Source organism: Mustela putorius, unplaced genomic scaffold (assembly GCF_011764305.1).
Source record: "Mustela putorius furo isolate JIRA1106 unplaced genomic scaffold, ASM1176430v1.1 tig00000174_pilon_pilon_pilon, whole genome shotgun sequence".
Taxonomy (NCBI): domain Eukaryota; kingdom Metazoa; phylum Chordata; class Mammalia; order Carnivora; family Mustelidae; genus Mustela; species Mustela putorius.
In genome coordinates, this window is record NW_025421304.1 from 34,509,999 (window position 1) to 34,535,508 (window position 25,510).

The 25,510-nt window shown below is 43.8% G+C and overlaps 1 protein-coding gene across 1 annotated transcript in view; it reads right to left on the reverse strand.

The window, feature by feature from the left end:
• ADAMTS18 (ADAM metallopeptidase with thrombospondin type 1 motif 18) overlaps positions 1–5,480 on the reverse strand; it is a 69,813-nt gene extending 64,333 nt beyond the window's left edge. The window contains exons 1-3 of the mRNA XM_013057004.2: positions 5,279–5,480; positions 3,184–3,321; positions 792–945 (exon numbers count right to left, since the gene is read on the reverse strand). Of these exons, the coding sequence (XP_012912458.2) occupies positions 792–945; positions 3,184–3,321; positions 5,279–5,364 (378 nt within the window). The 5' untranslated portion in view covers positions 5,365–5,480. The remainder of the gene's footprint in view (positions 1–791; positions 946–3,183; positions 3,322–5,278) is intronic.
• Positions 5,481–25,510: the final 20,030 nt, after the last annotated feature.

A 25,510-nucleotide genomic window follows, 5' to 3' on the forward strand; every position in this document is an offset into this window, starting at 1 on the left:
ACGCTCATGTGGCAAGTGCTGGGGGGTGGTGGGAGGGGCGGGTTACCCACGGTGGGGCTGCTGGCGGCTGCAGGACACACGGACATGGCGAGAGATGGAAAGGGGGAAGAAGAGACAGAGAGCAGGGAAAAGGAGCTATAAAACTTTGTCGTTTCCCGCTTTCCGGAGACTGAGGAACACCACATTTCTTTCTGGAAGAAACACTTTAAACTGATTCCATTTTGTACTGATGCTGACGCACTCCGTGATGGAGTTTTGGACCAACTGGTCTGACGCTTCTCCCACTTCTACGTCCTGGACCTTTCCTTTTCCCATGGATGTTTCTCACAATATTGAAGGGAAGACTGGACACACAAAAAGTTGCCTGTCAACAGTAGTTTTCATATTCCAGAAAGGTACAGGGATATATTTCGAGGGGGTGACGTTTTTTCAACATATCACATCACAGCGGAATATGGACACAGCGATAATAGACAGAAGGTTGAGGAGAAGGTAAACGTGATTGTACCCAGATTTACTGCTTGTGATGAAACCCTCATCTCGCCAGGAGGGATTTTCTCCCAGGGATGCAGTCGAATGGTATTTAAACCAGGCACGATCTATGCGGGATAAGCCTGGATAATTCACTGACAGTAAAACTGCCACTTAATTATCATGCCAAACAACTGACATCTTAGAGATAACCCAGACTCTAACCCTCGGCCTCTGCAAACCAAATGTTTACATTTCTGTTAGGGACATAGACTCGCTGCAGAATCTTAATGTGAGTTTGCAATCACACGCAAACATACCTTCACAAACCCGAGGCCGCATAACTTGGCTTTTGCTCCAAACTGCCACTTGCACTGTGTGTCGGCGTCATAAATCTGTCCTGGTAGTTTGTCCGGATATTTATACTGTCCTGTTTGCTTGGGCTCATCCACCAGACATCCAGCCTGAGGTGTGCTGCCGTGAAAACACAGCCGTGTTAATTCCTGTGTTTATCTGTGATCCTTCCATGGAAAACGATGTCTCTGAATTCACTCAGGCAAAGGAAAATACAGCATGGCAAAAGATATAGATAATACTGAAAGTTAAAATGGATTTTTATTTTTTATTTTTATTTTTTTTTACAGAGAGTGAGTCCCTTCCTGTCTAAGAAGATAGAATTTATACAGCTATGGGACGTTTCACCTGGCACTGGAAGTTATGGCTACCCAAGTGGTTTGGTTTGGCCAACTAGATGGGAAAGGTCACTGTATTTGAAAACTCTCCCAATAATCGCATTCAACAATATTCAACAGATTTTTATTGGGGTGCCTACCGGGTGCTGAGTACCAGGCCAAGCACTAAGGGTACAAAATAAACTAGGCAGAGCTGGTGCCTGTCTTCATGGAGTTGAAGGTTGGGCTGCATCTTTTATAAGTAATGAGGCCGAGGTCAAAAATGTAATTTACCTCAAACAGTCTTGACAAGCCAAAGATAAGTTGGGTTTTTGAAAGCATCAGGAGAAAGGATGCACTGGGGCAACAAGCCCCAATTAATTCCCCAAAGTGTACTAAACTGGGATGTATTAGAAAAAACAAAAGTCAGTCTGGATGGTGGATATTGTTAAAAAGCACCTTCCCTCCATTTAACTTGAAGAGTTAAACTATGATATCAATGAGAGTTAAAATAGCACGGTGGTTAAGTATGATTGTGGAGGCAGACAGATGGGAATCCGAGTCAACCATGAGACCAAGATCAACTCTAAATACTTCATTATGGATAGTGATTTCCATTAAGAGTTTAACAGATCCGGCAAGAAAATGCAATATACCAACCCAGCATAGTAAGCATTCAAAGTCAACTGGTACCATCATCCCTGAACGTTTAATTGTATATTAATGACGGGAATTCAATCTGTACTAAGTTGACCTTGATTTATAATATCTGTTGATTCTATTCTCACATGAGATAGAAAAAATACTTTTAAAGCTCAAATCATAAATTTAAAACTAATGAAGACAATCTTCTATTTGATAAAACTTATAATTAGCAAAAGGTTTGTCAATTTTTTACTGTTCTTTGGATACTGTTTGGTCAGACATCTTTATATTTAATCAGCTTTGCCTGTATTACTAATTCTAGGAACATTCACAAATAATATGCAATACTGCAGTTAAAAAAAAAGTATCAAAATTATCAATTCCCAAAAATATTTGTTTGTTTCCCTAACATTTGGTCAAAGGGAAATGGTTTTAGAACTTCTCATTTTTGTGAGTCAACATAGCATGATAAGATAGATAATAAAAATTAGGAGTGCTATTATAATTACAGTGGTCATATATATATTGTTGTTAAATAAAGTTAGAGGAAACTTCAAAGAGTTCCAACTTTAGGTTCATCATTTAATATGAATCACACAGTGCTACCTTTCTAGTTCCCATTTTACAAATGCTATGTAGGAGTTTTGAGTTATCAAATGGATTTCATATATTTATCTTCCCCTTTGGATGTCTTCTAGACCTACAGCTAGCTCATGGCCATTTTAAACAAAATTAGCTAAACAAGACAATATTCCATTCATTATAAATATGCACACCATTTTAGCATTTTTAATACTCTTATGACCAAACTGGATGATCAGATTAAAATAGTGAGTCACAGTTAAATGTTTATATAGCAGTCTCTGGAGGTCATAAACGGGAGATAGTTATAAGCGTAGAATTGGAGTCATAGCAAACCTAAGTGTGAATCTCATGTCTATATTTTACTGGCTGTAGGATGTTAAGCAACACAATTAACCTCCCTATGACTCAGTTTCCTCAAGCAGAGACAAAGAATCTTAATAGGAATTCCATGAAGATTGAATGAGGCAACAAGTGCAGAGCATTTAGCATGGTATTAGACCTTCAATGTATTTCTTCAATAGCAATAGTGATGCCAATATCGTTAGCATCATCACCACCACCACCATCACCAACATAATCACCTTGACCACCTTCATCACCACCATCACCATCTCCACCACCACCACCACCACCACCATCATCATCATCATCACCATCACCACCATCCTCACCAGCAGCAGCCCCATCGTCGTCATCATCATCACTGTCACTAACACCGCCGTCATCATCAAACCACCGAGTATTTTAAAACTCTGCTGAGCACTGTTTATTGTCACCACCCTGGGAATACCTCTGCTTTATTTTGTCTTACCTAAGGAATTTCTTGAGATACTGCCGGCTGCACGAAGACCAGGAAAACACCCCATTGTTTCCTGTCAGTGTGGGAGACATGATATTGCCTTCAGCCTTTCTGCAGGGATTGCCTTCCCCATCGTGAATCATGCCAAAACTGCAGTAGAAAGAAGAAAGCATCGTTCTGTGAGCCCATTTTCCAGATTATAATCAAAGGAAAGAAGATGCATTGGCAATCACTGAACCCCAGTGAGAGACAGAGTTATCAAAGTTGTAAGGAAAAAGAAAGACAAAATGAGTTACTATATACAATTGACCTTTGAACACCATAGGGGTTAAGGGTACTGACCCTCCCCACCTGCAGTTGAAAATTCAAGTCTAATTTTTATCTCCCCCAAAGCTTATCTACTAATAACCTACTGCTGACTGGAAGCCTTACTAATAACTTAATTACCACATATGTTGTATGTTACATGCATTATATACTATATTCTTACAATCAAGTGAGCTAGGGAAAAAATGTTATTAAGAAAATTATAAGGAAAATACACTTAAAATACTATATGGCATTTATTGAAAAAAAATTTACATGTAAGTGGACCTGTACATAGCTCAAAACAATGTTGTTTAAGAGTCAACTACAGGGGGGCCTGGGTGGCTCAGCAGGTAAAGGGACCGATTCTCAGTTTCAGCTCAGGTCATGATCTCAGGGTCGTGAGATCGAGCCCTGTGTGGGACTCTGCCCCCATTGTGGAGTCTTAGATTCTCGCCCTCCCTCTCCTCAGTCCCTTCCCATTGTTTGCATGCTCCTCTCGCTCTAAAACAAATTAAAAAAAATAAATAAAAAAGAAAAAACCTTTTTAAGGAAAAAAAAGGCAACTGCCGTATTGTAAAATTCATGTAGAAAATTGTCAAGAATGCTATGGGTTTTATTCCATTATGTCTTGCCCACAAAATCAGAGAATGGTATATCTGCTAAATATTTTAAGGATGAGAAACTTTTGGTCAAGATATCTATGCTACTTTAAAATGATGGGATAGTCCAATTCTTTCAAGTACCACTTTTTTTTTTTCTTGCCACCAACTGTAACGGTGATACTGAAGTTCAGGGTTAGCAGGTGATAGGTACAGAAACAAATTTAAGCAGTCATGTTTGACATTCATACTTCTTTCCTGCTCTGTACAAAGGGGCCTTGTGCATGACATGCATTTTTGTACCACTGTTCACAATAAAAAAGTTTCATTCATACCTTGCTAAGAAAGTGGCTGTGTACATATGCCGGATTCAAATTTCCAGAAGATAATATGCCCATGAGAGACATAAGCACCGAAATACTCAAATATAAACTATAGTTGTAGAGGAGATGATTTTGCTTTTAAGTCAGAAATCAATCAGATGCTCTGAATATGAGCATTCGAGATAAGTGTTAAACACAAGACACACACACCAATATTCAACTCTATCCAAACAGCTTGTCTTTCGAAGCAGCCGTTTTGTAAAGCAGCGGGCTCATTCCAATGTGGCTGCTACCATTCAAGGCATGTTTGAAAAGCCTCTACAGAACGGTGTCAGCACCATATTTCATGCCTTATCCATTTAGCTCACTGCTCTCAAGTTTCTCATCCCTCGTTTCAAACTCCATTCTCACAAGAGAAAGATTTACTAACACCAGAGAAAAGACTACTATGAACCCGCCATGACACCAACTCCAAGAATATCCAGTGTGTGCACTGAAAGCCTTTGAACAATGAACACGCCATTATGTTCTGTGAATTTACATGTCTGCCTAGAGGTACTGTACCAAAAGGATCTTCACTGTAACAGAGCCTGGAAGACATTCCTAAAAGGCAAGGGGGTCCATTAGATGATCCACAATCCATCTGTGCCCACCATGTAATTCTGTGCTGCAGGGAAACACTGTTGTTCAAAAAAAGCAACATCCCTGATGGCCGGCCTTTACTGAGGGAGCTCTCCTTAGAGTCAGGCAGGATTCCAAGCTTGACCCAAGATTCAGCCTATCTATTCAGACTAGACCAACAATGATCACTAGGGAGATGCCAGTGAATCACCCAGCCGGTTTTCGTATCAAGTGGTGAAGCAAGGGCTCACTCACTTGTGCCCTGACTCATGAGCGATGGTGAAGGCCAGGCCAAGCCCCGTGTCCTCATTGATGGTACAGCTTCGGTACTTACTGCACATTCCACTGATGGGGGCAAACCCTATGGAGAGAGCATGTTCAAGTGTTAGTCCCAAGGGCACACGTACAGATACCTGTTCATTTCTTTTCTTTTTTTTTTTAATATTTTATTTATTGATTTTACAGAGAGAGATCACAAGTAGGCAGAGAGAGGGAGGAAGCAGGCTCCCTGCTGAGCAGAGAGCCCCATGTGGGGCTTGATCCCAGGACCCTGAGACCACGACCCGAACCGAAGGCAGAGGCTTAACCCACTGAGCCACCCAGGCGCCCCTACCTGTTCATTTCTTATGGCTTCAAAATGTTCTGCACAGTTCTAGTTTCACTGATTAACATGATTAATTTCAGGTTAATTGGTTCAGGTACTTAATTTTTTTTTTTTTTCAGAAAAGCACTAAAGGTATAGAGTTATCTGGTTATCTGTCTCATCCAGCTAAATGCAGAAATTAACATTTTCTTGCGTTTTAAAACATATTGTCATCGGGGTGCCTGGGTGGCTCAGTGGGTTGAAGCATCTGCCTTCAGCTCAGATCATGATCCTGGGATCGAGTCCGCATTGGGCTCTCTGCTTGGTGGAGAGCCTGCTTTCTCCTCTCTCTCTGCCTCTCTGCCTACTTGTGATCTCTGTCTGTCAAATAAATAAATTTAAAAAACAAAACAAAACATATTGTCATCAACAGATCCTCCTCACAACCCTGTGTAATCATTGCAAGTGTTGTATTATCCATTTTCCATACAGAATAGGAAGCTGTATGACAGTTATATATGCCTTATTGGAGTTAAACCAATGCAAAATGTACACTAAACAACGCTATTGGCGTTAAAGCTCAAGGTATATTTTCTAAGAGAACATACATCCTGGTCTTTTTCTGAAGCAGACAACATGAAAATGCCTCAACAATGTGAACAGAGTAAATGCATTCTTCTCCTATTTACTAGACCGTGACGAATGCTTCTGTTTTCATAAACTACCTCCTTCTAAGTGCAGCTATAAAATCATTCTAACCAGTGTTTGATTCTATCTTGAACCACATTGTGTGTTAAATGTCTTTCTTCCCAGTTTTCGGTCTTCATATGCAGAATGAGAGTATGTGTCCAGTGTGTACGAAATACACACACTTGTGGATGGACCGTGCCCACCTTGCTGCTATAAGGTCAACTAGATGGTCTGAGAAACATAATGTATAAGCATATATGACCAATGGCACCATCGCCACCACCACCACCATCATCAACACTGATCTAAATGATCATTAACTCATCAAAAAAAATTGTTGGGTTCCTACTGTATGCAATGGAATATACCAGAAAAAAAACAGTTTAGACATAGAAGACACAGTCCTTACTCACTATCTTTTGCAAATATAGAATAGCTGGGTCCTTTAAAGGTCAAGTAACTTTCTAAAGGATGCACCGCTATGCTACCCAAGGGCACAGTTACGCAGCATGGAGATATTCTGAATTCTTCAGTCAAATTCTCTTCAGCTGCCCAGTTGTGCTGATGGAATAAACCACAACTTATCTAGTTAAACAATTTACCTCAATGATCATCAATAGAGTTAATAAGGAAAAATACACAATGAAAATGAGCTCACCATTCCACCCCAACTTCAGTTAAATAGACCAGTATTCAGGGCACAGTGAAGACCTTACTCCGCCATTTAAATATTAGGTCTTCTTATGAAGGATTCTTAGGGCCACCCGCCCGGTGGACAGTTTCCACACCGTGCTTCAACAGGTGCAAGGGAAGCATCCACTCATGTCTTACCTAGAGTGTCACATGGTTCATTCTTCCAGGAACAAATGTCAAATCCCGTGAGCAGGATGGCATGGTCATGCCTCTTGCCATTCTTTCCAGTGAGGGCGGACTGCCACTGACAAAAACTGTTCAGAGACTGGTCCGCATGATGGTTGATAAGTAATCCTCCCTATGGGAAACCCACACAAATCAGTGAATTTGTGAGAGGTGAGAACCGTGAATCATTCCATTTGTACAGGCAAATACAGAAAACATCATGTTTCTAGGGAGAAAGGTCAGTAGAGAAAAACACTTGAGCTAGGGTTGGAGAGGACTGATTAAAAAAATAATAATAATAACACCCTAAAACTATTTCAGGTAAATGCTCACAATACTTAAAGTAACTAAGGGTTTTAGTAGTATACTTTATAACTAGTTCTTTTTCTATAAAAAAAATAGTAACCTGATATCAGTTAGGAATATCTGTGTTCATCTCATGCTGGTATCACCCTTATAAAACTGTTATAGCTTTTAGAACCTGATTGTAAGTAAGTGGTGAGAAAGTGCAATGTCTTCTTCAACACAGCATGAGGAAGGTACTGACCACAACTTACCTACCCCTGTGTCAGAATTTCCAGCAAAGGCCTTGGCACATCACAGACTAAAATCAATCCATCCATCAATCAATAAAATGAAAACTCAGTGAGTGGATGTAGAAACAAATAATTATAAGACTCTGAGGGGTAAGATAGGACCTCGCTTTGAGATAATTATTTACCAAATCTTTGCTTAAAACTATTGACTTGGGTCAAGTTGGGGGTTTTTAGACTAGGTCTTTAATTATCCATAAATTAGGATGCCTCCGGCTTCAGTGTCCCTGGGCAAAGTATAAGTGGTAGGTTATAGACAAAATTGCCTCCCAATGACACACACCCTCCTTTCTACCTTCCTAAAATTCCAGGAACAATTTGACAGGTTAACCTCTGTAGCTCTACACACCTGGACAATGAGATTAATTTCTGTCTCAGACTCCTCGCTTTGTACCGTAATTACTGGGGTAACAGATGAATTGGAGAAGCCACAGCGGGACTTAAAAAACTTGGTAATCTCTACCTCAGAAAAATACAGTTTCGGTACCAAAACACTACAAAGCAGTGAGTGCCATGCAATTAACACTTTATTCTATGTTCTGGTTAAATGATTTACTCCCTGTGTCCTGCACCTCAAGGTAATCAATTCAAGGGCAGTTAAATAGTCTTTACTTAGTCCCTGTAGTACCTAAGATGGTGGTGGGGGGACAGCAGGTTAACTACAAGAGTTTTCTGATGACTTCTTTTCAGTAGGTTTTCAAAATATCTTTTTGCATCTACCTGAAATTACCCAGCATATCCGATGTGCAAAATGCAACCAACCCTTAAATCCATTATCAAATGCACCCTCCCTGTGAAGCCTACATAATATTTGTATTTTTATATATAATGTAGTATTTATATTATATATGCATATTTAATGTTTATGCCATTGTATACACATATTATATATAATTATATATATATACACACACATATATGTATATATATAACTATTTTGTGATGTTTTACTTATTGGAATACACAACCCTATTAGGTTTACTTTCTTTGAGGATAGGGTCAGCCTGTTTTCAAGCTGGAATTTCTAATGACTAGTTCATGGACAGGTACACAGGAGGTATTCAGTAAGTAGAGCCCAAATGGCAAAATGAATTCAGAAGTAAGTGAAGTCTGGCACGTACAGGCTCTTGTTCCAGAAGAATGAGGCTCACCACCACAATGTTTATGTCACTTCCAATGGTTCCATCTTTAAATAGGCTAGAAACCTGTTGGAACAATTGAAATCAAACAAAAAATGAAGAAAATCTAGAAATTTCCAAAACTCTCTGTGTGATTCAGATTTTTAAGTACGCACGCTTCAAATCTACAAAATTAAATATATGTATATGTACGTATGAAGCAATTTCCTCAAAACTCAATTTTTTTTTTCCAGTAAAATTATGTGGCTCCATCTGCTATTCAATCCACACAAGGATATTCCATGATTTGGGCTGTTCTGGAGAACCAGAGCACTGGAGTCTAACAAACTCCCTTACCATGTTCATGACCGTGAGAATGTACGTGGTCACGTTTGCCTTGCCGTGCTTTTCCACCATTTTCTTGTCTGCTACCACAAGGGTTTCCACATTTAGGCCCTTTTGTGATCTTCCAGCTGATCTTCTGGGTCTCCCTGTGCTCCCATATTCATCAAACCTGAGATAGGTGTCCTCCGTGGGAGGCTTAGGGGCATCTACAATGAACATAAGAGCATTTGGAGAGGATTAACAGTGGAGAACATCTGGATGAGATAAAAGAAATCTAAACAGGGCAGGAGAGAGTCTGTAATCAACACTTGACTGATGTACTGATAAATGGTGACTTTGGTGCTTGTCCTGGGTGCTTTGCACCTAGTTTGTGGTCAAGAAAGATTCAGTCAAAGAGGCTGGTGGATGGATAGACTCAACAACTCAAAAATACTCTACCAGGTAAAACACACACACATACACACACTACAAATCTAGTTGGTACAGCAGGTCGACAAAAATTAATTTTGTAATAGCCTTTAAAAACGGAACATGCTCATTTTTATTCTAAACACTGCAGAAATAGACATTATCCTTTGCATCTGAATTCATGATAACATTTCATATATTATTTCCAAAATGAAACTTAGAAATACACGTCCTACAGAATACTGTCCATGTCTAATATCCTTGTTTCATCAACAGAAACTTGAATCTAGCACAAAGTAAGTGCTGAATAAGGACTCTTTGACCTAATATTGAGTTAGTTTTGAGGAAAAGAGCACAGTCAGGGGTGATATTTAAAATGATAGTAAGTATTTCCTAGCAGGTAAAGTGTAGGCACCACCTTAACAGAGTGGATATTGGCCATGGCCTTTGAGAAGAGACCCGGAAGTCTCCAGATGTTGGGCCAGGCACGATCCCTTCAGTTAATAGGAAGGGACAAGTCCAAGGTTTGCTGGGAGGGAATGGGACACTGTAGTACTAGCACAGAGTTATTTTAATACTTCAACAACTAGTACAGTCCTCAGAGTAAAGTCATCATAACTCTCCAGAAAGTGAAATTAAAAGATCAAATTATGTAGAGTTAGCTAAAAAGCCTCAAGGTGGCCACTTTGATAAGTGACCCTGAGTCTCAGTTTATCAAGGAAAAGAGCATTAACGCCCACAATACCAATCACAGGACTGCTCTAAAGATGAGCTTTGATATCTATCAAATACATATCATTGTCACTATGGGGAGCACCATTATAATTACTACTATGATCATAAATCCATGTCAAACAGATGTTCCTTAAAGATGATATTTCTGTTAATACCCCAAACCCCAAAGAGCAATTAAAATGGTAGACACATGGTATTTCATTATTGCTCAGGGATACCAGTTCCCATTCTCTTTGGGTAGAACTACCATCCGGCTCCTCTAACTCACACTCACCTGCCATTCGTAGTTACTGAGCCTTTGAAATGTGTCTGGTGCCACTGGAGAAACCAAAGTTTTAATTTTAAGTTTAATTAATTTCAATTTAAATTAAGCAAGCAATATTTGGTACGGTCATTGAAAAATAAGTTTGGAACTATCGGACTATGCAAAGCTACTTTTCCAACCTTAAATTTTACGAACTTGAAATACAGATTAAGTATTTCTGAAGAGAATTTGTTGTCTACATTGAAATTGTGCTCTGTCCAAAAATGACCGGAATTCCAAAATTTAATATAAAATACTTGATTCATAATTTGGTATATTCAACATTGCATGTTGAGAAGATAGTCTATACTATATAAGGTAAATAATTATTTATTAATTAATAAATATTATTAAAATTAATTTACTTATCTTTAATTTTAAAAAATGTGGCCATTAGAACATTTAAGACTACTTGTGGGGCTGACACTGTATTTCTGTTAGATGCTGCTGATCTACAAAGTGCAGAATGCTGTGCCTGGGTCACAAACCATGGCCAATGGGCCCTCCCTGTATCTCACTGCTACATCCACATAGGTGTTGATGTTCTCATTTCCTGTGAAGTTATCCTGTAAGAGCTCAAAAGGAATAAACATCCAACCACACCTGAGGATTCACCTCTGATTTCCTTCATCACTGGAAGACTGGGTACCTTTCTCAGGAGCACAGAAACCAAGATAATATGGCGACCCATGACTAAAACAAACAAAAGCATATCAAAATCTTTCCTAGTTTAACCTAGAAAAATTGGGAACTGATCACCTAGGTTTGCCTGACAGGGGTGAATCTTGGCCCATCTCCAAGACAAATTTCAAGGGGTGCTTAAGGTCGCCCCATTTTAACCTACAAAGTCAGCACATCTGACTACACTCAAGAGAGCCTATCGAGGGCCCAAATAGAACAGAATAAGAAAAAGTTTCCTTACATACATTTCTTGCGTCGTCCACAAAAATGCTGCTTTTGCAACCTTGGGTGGTGATGCTCTCTTTCTTGACTCCAAGATGTGAGGGGAGTGTGCGCTGGGGAGTGACCAGGATGATGCCCGTTGGAGCCCGGGTAGCTATGGCAACGCTGGACCTTCTCCTCAGCCATCCTTTTGTACAGTACATGAGGATGGTGTCCCGTGGGTGCGCTGTAGTTATGCTCCTGGGCCAGCAGCTGAGGTAACGGTGAAATGAGGAATTCGTTTTTTCGTGTCCTTATCAGACCTGACTAAAGAGCCAAACACAAGAAAATATGAATGATTCCAAGCATCCCCTTTGTATGTGGTGATTTTCAACAACTGTCTATCCACTACTTCCTATGTGCCGGCACTGTGCTAAGTAATTGATGAGTATTATCTATTTCATATGTACCATTAGCAGTTATAATGTTTTTATCCCCATTTTACAGAGGACAAAACTGAGGCAAAGGTAGTCAGTAGAAAAGCTAGCAATGGCATTGTAGAGAAGGAAAAAATAATTTTCCCTTTACCCTTCTAGGTTCTTGGCTCTGACCCCACAGATTGGAGAAAAACAGACTTTTAATAACATATATACCTTCCATACACACGGAACTTACCCAGAAAAACTGAGTAACTCCCCCAAAGGGCCCAAGACACCACTTTACAACTACTGTCTCCAGCTAAAGGTATAAGAAGATACTGAGGGGGTGATGGGGGTGGGGGAAGGGCAGTCATGCAAGGTTACCCGGAAAAGCACAGACAAAAGAGATACAGTTGATACAGAGATTTAAGTCCTGGCTTTCTACACGGACAAGTTGCTAGAGATTTGGCCACCATCCTGTTCCTGGCACAGAGAAGAAGGTACCCCCATGAATAGAGATTTCCCTTGTGAATGTAAAATGGTAACTTCTACTCAGTTTTCTGAGCTTTCCTCATGTCTGCTGTTTCTTAAAAACAATCAGCTTAGAATAATCCTGATGCTGAAGAGGCAGGCTTCGGGATACCCGGAAAGCTTGACCCTCAGAGGCAGTGGACTCAGCTACTGTTCCAGACTCTTCACTACTAATCTTGATGTTCAGGGATTCTTGCGCCTGAGGGAGGAGCCACATGACATCCTGGAGCCTCTGCATCTAGAACGCAGGGGACATAGCGGCAAACACAGGGCCAAGGGGGCAGTTTCATGGCATCCTGGCCCTCGAGGGACCCCCAGCATGGGCGGGAGAAACGCCGCCATTCCACCCTGGTTCCACAAAGGCTAAATAACAGGGCAAGCCTGGGGGGGAGCCGGGGGCGAGCAGTTACGGTCAACTCAGCATAGGGGCCTGGGGCTGCGTTCTCGAGAGACAGAGCTGCTAAACGGGGAAGCAGGAGTGAATGCGGACTTGGACCCCCTCCGCTCGGACGTCAATCTGTACCTTCTCCCTGGTCACGTTCTTCTTGCCAGCTTATCTCTTCACTCGGGCAAAAGACCCAGTGGGCAACGCATCCCCTGCCGGGGACTGAAACTACCTCCTCGAGCAACAGTGACTGCCCTGAGCCAGCCAGACCCCACGTGACTGACCCCGAGACCACGACGGACCTGACCTTCAGCGCCCACTGCACATACCCGCTCACCGTCGCTCCACACTTCCCTGACATGAACCTGGCAGGACTTCCGGCACCGTGGAGGCCGCCTTGGAGACGTGAGTCCGCTGGCCTCCCGGTGCTGGCCTCCCTGAAACGAACCCCTTTCTGGTCTCCCCCTCACCCATCTCTCTGCCTTCGGATTCTGTCAGCGGCAGGTGGCCGGACCTGGTCTGTTTCGGGACCCCCAGAGCCCGGCGCTCTCTGCACCCCTGCGCCCCAGCTGTAAAACGGACTCGGCAAGCCCATCCAACCCCAATTTCGCTTTCCAAGTTCACGGCACAAAGTGTGGATCCTGGTACCTGCTATTTCAGCAGCAACACACCCCTGCCTTCCCGTCCACACCTCTGCCCTCTGTCTTCCTGCATTTGGTTCAGAAGGTCCTGGACATCTGGGCCCGGGGGCGGCACGTCTGGTCTGCTGGCCTTGCGGCTTCAGCCCATCCAGGAGCTCGTTAGGGATGCAGACGCGGGTCTCGCCCCAAGCCTGCGCCACCACAGTCTGCGTTTTATTTAGGTCCCCATGGGATCTGTGTGTCTGTGAATGTCGGAGAAGCCCTGATAGAGGCTGGCAACTTCACCGAACATCAGAAAGCCACGGGGAAACGGAATGCACACACGGGCGCCCTCACTCCCAGGCAGGATCCCGCCCCACCAGAAACCAGATCTCTGTCCTTGGGACTCACGCATGAGACCCTTGGTTCTGAACTGCTCCGATGACCACCGCCTTGCACAAAGGGCTTCGCTGGCCAGTCTTCTAGGCCTCCCCTTCTTCATGAGCAAAATGGGGAGACTCGTCCCTCGTTTTTGACTACCTTACAAGGGGAGACAATATCCACTGAAGAAGCCTTTTACCCACACTCAGCTACAGCAATCGAGGCGGCTAGGGAGGGGGAGTGACGGAATCAACCCTCGCTGAATGCTGGGGAAGGGCCAGGCACAGCGCTGGGCGGCAGGAGATACACAAACCGCATGTGGTTTGTTAGGGAGCAGACAACTAAAAATTCAAAGGTGGTACCAAATGCTAAGGGGGCATCGTGGCGAGCGCAGATCACTATGGGTATGCAGGGGCTCTGGCACCTAGCCGCCCCTCCAACTCCCCACAGGGTGGAGGGCTCTGCGCCCAGGCCTAATTTGGGCTCTCTGATACGGTTCAGCTTCTCGTTCTCAAAAGAAGCCCCAGAACTTGTGGTTTGGTGCCGATCTCCCTCCCCCTTCATTGGGGTGCTGCCTTCTGACCGCCTGCCAGACTGACTTCAGCACTGACCTATTATCTAGAATCGGGACACAGGCAGATGCTTTCCTTGGCTCCGCGAACGCACACCGAGCACCTAATTAGCAGCCCTGTGCCAGGTGTTGGCATAGAGAACAGAGGCACATGGCAAGTCAAGGGAACCGATCACGTTCATGTTCTCATGCAGATTCCGGAAGAAGATAAATCGATTGGCAAGATCCAAATTCAGCTGAGTAAAATCCCACAATGTCGGAATCCTTTCCATCATATCTTCAGCCTGGGTCTCAGAGTAACCTACCCTTCTCCGCCCAGCCCAGGGCCGTGCTGAGAGAGGTTTTCGTCCCTCATTTGGAAACTTTCTGTTTAGTGTCCCCAAACTACCTGCATCCTCTCCTAGGGCCTCCTCACACTGGCCAGAGTCCTTGTCCAAGGGAATCAGCTCTTTTTTTTTTTTTTTTTAAAGATTTTATTTATTTATTTGACAGAGATCACAAGTAGAGAGAGAGGAAGGGAAGCAGGCTCCCTGCTGAGCAGAGAGCCCGATGAGGCACTCGATCCCAGGACCCTGAGACCATGACCTGAGCTGAAGGCAGCGGCTTAACCCACTGAGCCACCCAGGCACCCGGCAATCAGCTCTTTCCATGCACTCTGGTATTCATCTCAAATCCAAACCCTTTTTCCTGGCCCATAGGCCCCTGCGTAACCTGCTCTGTGTGGCGCTGGGCAGTTTATCTGGCCCCACTCCCTTCCGCCCTCCCCACCATTCTTATAGGACATTTCATTTCCTGAATCTACTATGTTCTCTTACTTGAAGAGGAACAGAAATTTCACCCCAGAATATGTCTCTTGGCACAAGGATTATCTTGAGCTGGTTATTTTTAAGAATCATCCCATGCAGGGGCACCTGGGTGGCTCAGTCCGTTGAGCTGGTGCCTCAGGCTCAGGTCATGATCTCAGGGTCCTGGGATCCAGCCCTGCATTGCACTGGGCTCCAGCCCTGCATTGCACTGGGCTCCCTGCTCAGTGGGGAGCCTGCTTCTCCCTCTCCCTCTGCCTACTGTTCCCCTTACTTGTGCTTAATCTCTCTGTCAAATAAAATAAAATCTTTTAAAAAAAGGAAAGAATCAGCCCACATAGGAGAAGCTCTGAAAACCTTGAGAAGTTACCCTTCTCTAAGAGAAGTTTACATTTATAAAGGAAATCTCTATTTATAAGAGTGTCTCTCTGTGTACCAGGAATAGGAAGATGACCAAAGATCGGGAAACTCTTCTCAAGGGAGAAGGTGTAGACTTAAACCTGCATAACAACCATACCCTTGCTGAGGGCACTTGGCCTGATAAGGTCCCACAACTGCTCCCCTCAACACCTTCTTTTGTATTTAGCTGGAGATGGTATTTAGGGCACTGTCTTGGGCCCTTTGGGGGAGATCCTGAAGTCTTCCTGGGGCCCTCCCGTGTGTGCAGGAGGTATACATATTATTAGACACTTTGTTTTCTCCCGTTGATCTTTTATTACAGAGAGGTCTGAGCCAAGAACCTAGTAGGGTAGAGGGAAAATGAGTTTTCCTCCCCCACACACTCTTGCACACTTTTTCTTCGACCTATGATCTCCCCCCCCCCCCATCGACTGGCTCGGCTTCTGGTGCTCACTGCTTTGTCACCCTCCCCTCCAAGAAACGACACTCGTGGCCCCGTTTCTCCCCCACTTTCAAATGCTCTGACATCCCGGTGTCTTTGCTCATGTCTATCTACAGTGACAGAAACAGACGAAATGCCACCCTCTCCATATCCCCCAGAGCGCAGAGTTCTAATGTACCCTCTGTGACAGCAGGAGCCTCGCGGGCATCCCTGCTGCGTGTCACATGTTATCAGCCCATCAATGTTTGTTTATTGGTCTATAAATGTTTGTGGAATAAGGGAATGAAAGACTCTCTGACCGCAGGCTTGCTGGTCCAGGAGACCAGCCAGCACCCCTTCCCTGCTCAGCGGAAGACACCAGAGGTGGGGAGCAACGTGTTCCAATACATAAAAACCAGGCATTCTTCCCAAAGTCCAGCCGTCAAGCCCGGAGCACTCCCTGGGGTGCTTTATTTGTACCCCACAACCATTCTGGGAGGAGATCTCGGCTGGCAGCCCAGGGAGAATGGGGTCCCCCTGATGTAAACCCCATCTCCCAGCCCCCCCTTCCATAGGCATGAAGACAAAAGACACCATTTACAGTCCCCCGAAGACAGAAGGAACAGTTAGAAGGCAGGGGCAGGAGGGAGGAGTGATTTATCCCTGAAAGCCCTCCTGCCTTACTAACTTCCTAACTTGGTTAAACTAATATCAAAGGCTTAAGCCACTTCAGTGCCGTAACTGGACTAACCGGTTGGGAAACTTTTCCTGTATTTTCCCGTTTCCTGAGCACCTTAAGCAACTCAAAGGCACAGTGAAAGCTTCTGTGTTGAGAAAGCATTAAAAAAAAAAAAAAAAAAGAATTGTCATCCTATATCAGGACAAACATACTGGCCCCACATGGCCCTCTCTTTTTCAGTTCAGAGTGACAAGAACAAAAATCTAGAATAATTCTTCAGGATGAAAAAAGAATTTTACAGCGCCAGATATTAAGGAAGAAAGATTCTTTTTTGGGTGTAGTTTGACTAAAAAAAAAAAAAATTGGAGTCTGACCAAATACATACATTTTATAGTTTAAAAATCCAAACCCAGCACCTCCAAAAAGAGCCATCTGTTTGTGTGGAGAATGTGTGAAGCGTCTTGAGTTAGCGAACACACGCGACGTTCTGGCTCCGACAGTGGTGAGCGAGATGCAGCGTGGTCTCATGTGGCTTCCAGTTAAATGGGGGGGCGGGGGAGGGGAGGGGTTAAGCGAGATCACAGATGGGTATGGAATACTCCTTTGCGCAAAGTATGAATGAAAAAAGTGTTCCAGGAGAGAAAACAAGGATGACAAGAGTGGGAGATCATGGGAGGGTTTCCTGAGGACGGGCATCGCCAGGGGACCACAGCTCTTTCCTGGCTCATGAGGAGGGAGGAAGTTGGTGAGGGGGGACAGGAGGGGACAGAGACCCAGTGGCCTACCACTGAGGATGCGCTGAAGCTTCCCCTAGGCTAGGGAAGGACAGGGAAGGCCTCAAGTCCCAGAGAAGGTAGGTGTGCTACAGGGAGGGCTGCCCCAACGACCCACCCAAGGGGACTCCTCTCCCTCAGAAGCCAGAAGAGCCAGAGATAAAAGGCCTGGCAGCGCGCCCTTCTGGACTGAATACTGTTCCCACATTAAGAGTCAACCTTTCCCAGTTTCAAAGACCTAGAAACCCAGTCATCATATAATTTAACTGCTAAACTGAAAGAGGCAATGGATACAGACCAACAGTCAATATTCTACACAGATCACAGTTCACCACTTCATACGTTCAGAGAGGAACGACTAAAAGATAATATACTTTGTTAGAAGTTGTTTCCTATTTTAGATTTCAATGGCCAAGGAAGACACCAAGGGCTCTGGGGGGTATAAATCATACTTCAGGAAACTGCCCTTTAAAACACCCCCCCCCAGGTCATATTTAAATTCTATTAAAAGATTTAGACTTGACAGAAAAAGGGAAACTACAGATTCCAGAAAGGACAAGGTCCTTGTCTTTCTTTCTTTTTTTTTTTTTGACAGAGAGAGAGACATCAGAAGTACTCAGAGAGGCAGGCAGAGGGGGAGGGGGAGGCAGGCTTCCTGCAGAGTGGCGAGCCCAATGCGGGGCTCATCCCAGGACACCAAGATCACGACCTGAGCCAAAGGCAGAGGCCCAACCCACTGAGCCACCCAGATGCCCCTAAGGTCCTTGTCTTAAACGACCTTTATCCTATTAAATAATCAAAAACTGATTAAATGGGTTGATGAAGTTTGCTGAAAGTGAGATGATATCCCTTAAAGAAAGGTCTTGAAGTAATTAAAGAAAAAAAAAAAAAGGAATGGGGGGGCAGTATGAACATTCTCTTTCTCTTTTTAGGAAAGGCTAATAGAATAAGAAAGTTGCCCCCATGAGGCTGGCTGGAGAAAATATCGGCAAAGATATATATATATTTGTGGTTACTAAAAATCCACTGATCTTTCACTTTTTATTTTTTAGCCCATCGTCAACAATAGTGACCAAAAAAAATATTGCAACTTCAGTCAAGACATCACATTCTTTTTTTTTTTTAACTATATTTTTTCCTAACAATAGCACTAAAGAAGAATAAGTAGCTGATTTATGGCCCAGTGTGTATGAGGATAGCCCAAAGAAGAAGTCTCAGCTTAGAGCGAGCGCAGGGCGTAAGGAAGCGTACGCACTCGGTGTGAAACAGGAGTCCACGGTCCAGGGGTTGGAGGAGGAGAGAAAGGAAGCATCAGAGAAGCGAGGGACTAGGGACTAAAACAGGCTGAGAAAGTCTAACGCGAAAACCATAAGCATGAGGATGTTTTAGAATGGACAAAAGTTAGAAGTGGCCAGAAATTAAGATAAAATGGAATGGCACAGAGGCAAGGACGTAAAGAAATGCTCAACATATGAACAACACTTCTGGGGTGCCTGGGTGGCTCAGTGGGCTGAGCACCCGACTCTTGCTTTTATCTCAGATCACGATCACAGGGTCATGGGATCGAGCCCTGTGTCGGGCTCTGCACTCCGTGCACAGTCTGCTTGTCCCTCTCTCTCTGCCCCTCCCTCTGCTCTCTTTCTCTAAAAACCCTAAACAGTTTAGAGGTAAACTTCAAGCTTTACTGCTTGATAGCTGGGCTTAAGTACTCTCAACTTCTGGTTGCTTTTTTTCCCTCCTAACTGTGAAATGGAAGTGAAGGGATCCCCACCTTTCTTCTCTTGGATCAAGAAAGTATTTATTCATCAGGCAACGTGCTAAGTAGTCAACTGCTCAGTTAACTATTAACATAAAACCGAGAGCCATAGTTGCTTCCCAAAAAGAAATCAGGAGCTTGAGAATGCAGAGAAATCATTGATCAGGTTCGAGAGGAGAGAAGGGGAACGATCTGCACCAGTGAGCAGGCTGAGGGGACAAAATCTGACATTGTGCTGAGAGCAGGCAGACGCAGCTGGCATTCTCAGTTCTCTCCAAAGAATACAATTCTCTGACACTGAAATAGAATCTTCTGCCGCCTGCATCTATCCATGCAGAGGTGGTTTAACAGACAACTTGGACAGGCCCTCACACGTAGACATGCCTTTTGAAAAAACAAATGTATATTCAGGAGCCCCAATTACTGTCAGTGGGGGGTAAAATCTCTTACATTTGGGGGAAAAAAAAAAACACATGTCAACAAAAATCTGGCATTTCCTGTTCCTTCATTGAGGGTAATACTACTGTCAACTAGACTCAGAGTACAAATATGATTTAGGAGGCATAGAAGGCTTTCCAGAGTCATACACACAGTAATCTTCCTTCAAAAAGCTATAAATCCCACTTGGTGCAAATTTCATCAGCCACTCTCAATATCCCCAAATTGCCTGGCAAGAAAAGGGACCACTGGGACACTTGGGTGGTTCAGTCAGTTAAAGATCTGCCTTCGATTCAGGTCACGATCCTGAGGTCCTGGGATCAAGCCCCACATTGGGCTCCCAGCTCAGGGGAGAGCCTGCTTCTCCCTCTCCCACTGCTGCTCCCCCTTCCTGTGCTCTCTCTCTCTCTCGGTATCAAATAAATAAAATCCTAAGGGAATAAACTAAAAAAGAGAGAAGGGACCATGAAGCCAAAAGCCACAAAGTTTCTTCAATTCTGTAACGGTTAAGTGACACTTTCATCCGTTCCCTTTCTCCTGAAGAAGTTTACAAACTGCTCAGATACTCCAGTCCCTGGTTTGTAAAATGGGAATGATACTACCACATCCCTTAGAGGATCTGTAGAGGCTAAGGTGAGTCCATACTTCTGAAGGGCTAAGAGCAGCGTCCAGCACAGAGAACCACCCAGTACATGTTTATTATTATCATCCCATTCGACTATTTGAGGGAACAAAGCAGAGAAGCCATGCCGTTTTCTGGTAGCGTTTTGCTATTATGATTTTCCCCTTCAGTTGGACCTGAAATTCTGGGAGATGGCCTAAGCATTCCGTTTTTTTGAGAAAATAATGAAAAGACTACACAAGGCTTTAAGACTGGTGAAGAGACGTATTAATGACATTCTTGCAAATGTAACGGGAGGTATTTAAAGATAGAGGAGACAGCATGGATTTTTCGACCTTGGAGAGCTGCTTAACCCAAAGGCTCCAGGTTTCAGTTTTGACTTGTTTATTGGTTTCTTTGGATGGGGACAGGAAGGACAGAAGACAGGTAGAGAGGAAATTGCTAGACTGCGCCTCTTCAACGATCCTTTTGGACCCATTAACTTCTCACCCACAAGTTCACAGGTTCAATGTGGTGAAACCCAGACATGGTCCATCTTGGAGACCCGATCTCTCATCCACTTGCCCTCTACTGAAGAAAAGGCAGCCTCATGGGGAAAAGGACACTTTGAGAGGCCAGGAAAACAACTGGGAGGTTACTGCTGGGAGAAAAAAAAAAAAAAAAAAAAAAAAACTGAAGCTGACTTTCTGGAGAATACGGCAGCTCACTCCAGAAGCTCACCAAACATCCTGCCTGCGGTCCACACTGAGGCATCCCTGGGAAGAGACCCGTTCTCCCAGGTGACCCCTGACCTCCACGAGGCAGGTAGAGTCTCCGTGTCCTGTCAGTCTCTGTGGCTTTCTGAGTCACGCTGATAAGGATTCGAAAAAAGGTCTAAAAAAATCTTTCTGCGGAAGTTCTTCAAATTGCCCTGGCTTTTATCCCTTTCCTAGCCTGGGATACTGGGCTACTTCTTCAAATACTCCAGGAGGCTGAAAGGAATCATCCTTTGCTTTCACTTACACTAAGCAAATTTGGCTCCGAGACGGTATTGACTAACATGGCTTTGACCTTGTGCGATGGTTTAAGCTCCTGATACAAAGATGAATCGACCCTTTCCTCAGAGTGCTTAAAGTGTAACTATCTGGGCTCATATAGAAGATGCAACACTAGCAGCTCTTCAAAGACATAAGTAATATACTGATGAAACCTATTTAATTAATTTATTTTTTTAAATATCTGTTGAAATTAACACTTAATGAGTTCAACAGCCCAAATCTCTTGAGAATAGATCACAGTGGTTCCCAAAGCAACACTGGGTTGGGAGGTATAAGCCCATTCTGTTCTAATTTATGCCCGTGCCCATTCTCAGTAGGACACAGACCTCCAAAATCCTCTTCTTTAAACAAAACAATTTCCTAATATCAAAATGGTTGACAGATTTACCACAGCTGGTTGTCTATCTTTTAGTATTAATTTCAAAAAATTAAATGCCCAAATGCTCATAACGCACACAATTTTTATAACTTCTCTTCTTCTCTCCCTTCCCCCACCCTTTATTACCTTACTGGGAGGGAGAGGCCATTGTTTCCTTTGTACCAGACACTGTACGAGGCATTCTGTCTGCAAAATCCCACCAGTCATGCAGCTCAATTTGATGGGTACTTTCATTAGCCTCTCTGTATCTCAGGGTTATCTGAACACACGGCCTTTGCTCGCCCTTAACCACACATGTTATTTGGATTCAGGAAAAGTTCCAGAAACACTGTATTGCTTAACTGAAATCTACTAAGAGTAGAACCTAAATATTTTCACATAATCAAGGCATGAATATATACGGGAGCTGACTGATGTTTAAGTCAAATGTTTATGTTTATCAAATCATGTTGTAGATTTTAAATATATTACAATTTTATTTATTATACCTCAAAAAGGTTGAAAAAAAAAAAACAAAGGCTCCAGAGAAGATAGGACTTCTGGGGGGAGTAGGGTAGCAGCCCAAATAACGGACTTTAAAGAGCTAAATACTTCTGAGCTGGCTTAATGTCGATCCTAACATCCTGGCGATGAAATTTTCCTGTCATTTAGATGGACCCAAAGGACTTGGGAGAACACCCATAAACTCAAACTCCAGAAATGATGGTGGGGGTCACGTGACACTAAAATCTGTCATCTTTCTGGCCTCCCCTCTCAATTTTCACACCAAAGGGATGGGGGGGTGGGACGTTAACAGTGTCACAGAGGAATCTTCTCGGTGGATCTGGAGGTGAGCGGCTCTACTGCTCTCTGCAATGTAGCCTTACTGGACATGACTAATCTGGTAGATTTCATTCTGCAGCGCTCTGGTTCCTGTCTGTCTAGTGAACCACGGGTAATTTCAGGGTAAGGCTGGGACACCCTGCTTTGTACCAACCATGTCATGTCCTGTATGCCAGGGGCACGCCACACATCTCTGGGAGAGATGCACACAGAATAAGAAGGAAGAAAAACCACATCTTTCCAGCTCCTCAGAAAGTTAGACAGACCTTGACCATTAGGAAGAATGGACATCAGAGCTGCATGACCCTCACAAAGCAGTGTGGTCATGAAGACTTTCTCATCTAGGAAAACCTAAGGCGGGAGCCACCTGACAGCCTGTGTCACATGATCCCCTCTGCTCCAGTCTGGTTTTGAGCATCAGATGGTTTCAAAGGAAGGTTCAGGAAGGCTGTCATTTGGAAAACACATGACTACCATAATGGCTGTTGGTCCATTGTGAGGAACCATGTGGAGATAGCTATCAGGTCTGGATTTAATAGAAACCAGACTCTCTGCCAGTTTCACATGGGACCATGCAGCCGGCCTCTCCCTCTACATCATTCCAGGCTTTGGTACTGTGTCTGCTAATGAAGTGTTCCTTCTTCACATGTCGTGTCAGCATCCTCTGGAGGGAGGGGCAGGCTAAGTGTCTGAGAGGAAATGGTCATAACTCATATCCATCAAAGTCATGTTTTCTTAATCCAAACTTAGGCTTCCAACCTCTAGTCCTCAATTTCTCCCACAACGTCCCAAGGAATGTGGCATTATGGGTTAACAATGTTGACAAATTTCAATGCACAGCTGATCTCTTGAGCTCCTAACCCTGTCCTGCCCTCTGTTCTCATTCAGTTTGGTCATGTATTGTCGCGGGCTTAGGATAAAGCTGGGGCCTCCTATCTCGTCTTCCTGCTGGCAAGTCCTACCCTCTCTTTCTCTCCAAAGTTATTTTTCTAGAGCATCACTTAAAACACGTCACATTCAAGCTCTAATAGGACAAGATGAGTGGCAAACCAAGAAATACGGATTTCAAACCACTCTGCAGTCCAGTCCCATCCAAATCCAGCCCCCAGTAGCCCCTCTAACCATCTTCAACCCTTTCTTGCTGAACTCTAGGCGCAATGATGTCATAGCTCTTCCATCAACAGAACAGCCGGGCTCCTACCCTGGACTTTTCTGACTACGGTTTCCTGCATCTGGAATGTTCTGTCCACAGATATCTCACTTCATCTTGCCCAAAGGCCACTTCATCATACCATCCTATAAAATAAAGCAAATACCATCATTCTCCATCTCAGGCAGTTTTATTTTTCTGTGTGGCCCTTATCGTTACTTGATGGTCTACCTTGCTGCTGTTCACTTTTGTGTTTATTGTCTGTTGCTTCTATTAGCATCATAAAGCCTGGGGCTTGTGTTGCTCTGGCTCGCCTCTGGCACATGGTAAGTGCTCTGTAAATATTTGCAGAAGGAATGAACCAGAAAAAAGGCAACATACTTGGGATTAAGAGAGGCCTAAAAATAGGCAAGACATTGGTGCCCGTACTTAAGGATGCTCTTCCTTTTGGAGACAAACCACAACCAATGCATCAGACACGTTACGTTCCTCTCCTGATTCACCCCTACAATTTACAGGCTTCTCTTGCCGGCTTATCACCTTGCGCTGGACTGCCTCGCCTATTGAAGGGAGTTAGACAACTTTTTTTGTAATGCAGAATCCCTGCAAGGACAGATAATATACTTTGATTTTATGCTCTTGGCACTCAGATGGTATGGACAAGACACTCAAATCATGCTGAAGGAATGAGGCAATGTTCAAAATTCCATGGGAGTGCAAAGGCAGACCACCTCTGAGAATGATATCAAGCTCCTGTACAGGGAGAAATGGCTGAGGGCTTTAAAGGGAAAGCCCAAAGAACCCATCTATATGATAGAAAAATGGTTGAACCCAAGGGGTAGGGACTTGGGCTCCCGTAACACTGAAGGATATGCTAATTTCTTAAAGATTTTTATTTATGTATTTCAGAGAGAGAGCAGCCCTGGGTGGGGGGAGGGGCCGAGAGAAAAGCAGACTCCCTGCTGAGCAGGGACCCAGATAGAGGGCTCCCTCCCAGGACCCTGGGATCATGACCTGAACATAGGGCAGACGCTTAACTGACTGAGCCACCCCGGCACCCCAAAGGATGATAGAGTATAGCCTGCCTGTCATTCTGGTGAGATATGCCAAGAATGTAGACTAAACAAATGTTAACATTACACGTTCAGTAAAATCCCGTTTTTCACCTCATTCTACCACCATGGCTCCAGACGGCTATCTCAAAGAGCCCCAGCATTCCAGACATAGGTTTTCAAGTACTGATGATGAGGGAGCAGGAGGCTGGCTGAGGGCAAAAGCAAAAGCTGGCACCTTGCACCCCCTCTCCATCCGCTCCCCCTCAGTAATATGTGTAGCATTTCTCAGGCACCCCTGACCGCCATAAGAAACAAAGAGTTAACTTGCAGAAACCACAATCCTACAAGACAGTAGTCTCCCTTGGTTTACAAATGTCCTAATGATCTACAAACAAAGAAGTTACCTTATCAATAGCACAGTTTCCAGAGGCAAATAACTCAGTTCCTCAAGCCCTAAATAAAGTTAAATTTCTTTTTTTTTTTAATTTTTTAAGATTTTATTTATTTACCCAACAGACAGAGATTACAAGTAGGCAGAGAGGCAGGCAGAGAGAGAGGAGGAAGCAGGCTCCCTGCTGAGCAGAGAGCCCAATGTGGGGCTCGATCCCAGGACTCTGAGATCATGACCTGAGCCAAAGGCAGAGGCTTTAACCCACTGAGCCACCCAGGCGCCCCAAGTTAAATTTCTTCTAAACCCAAATCTCACTAACAAAGATAATTGATAGCAGGA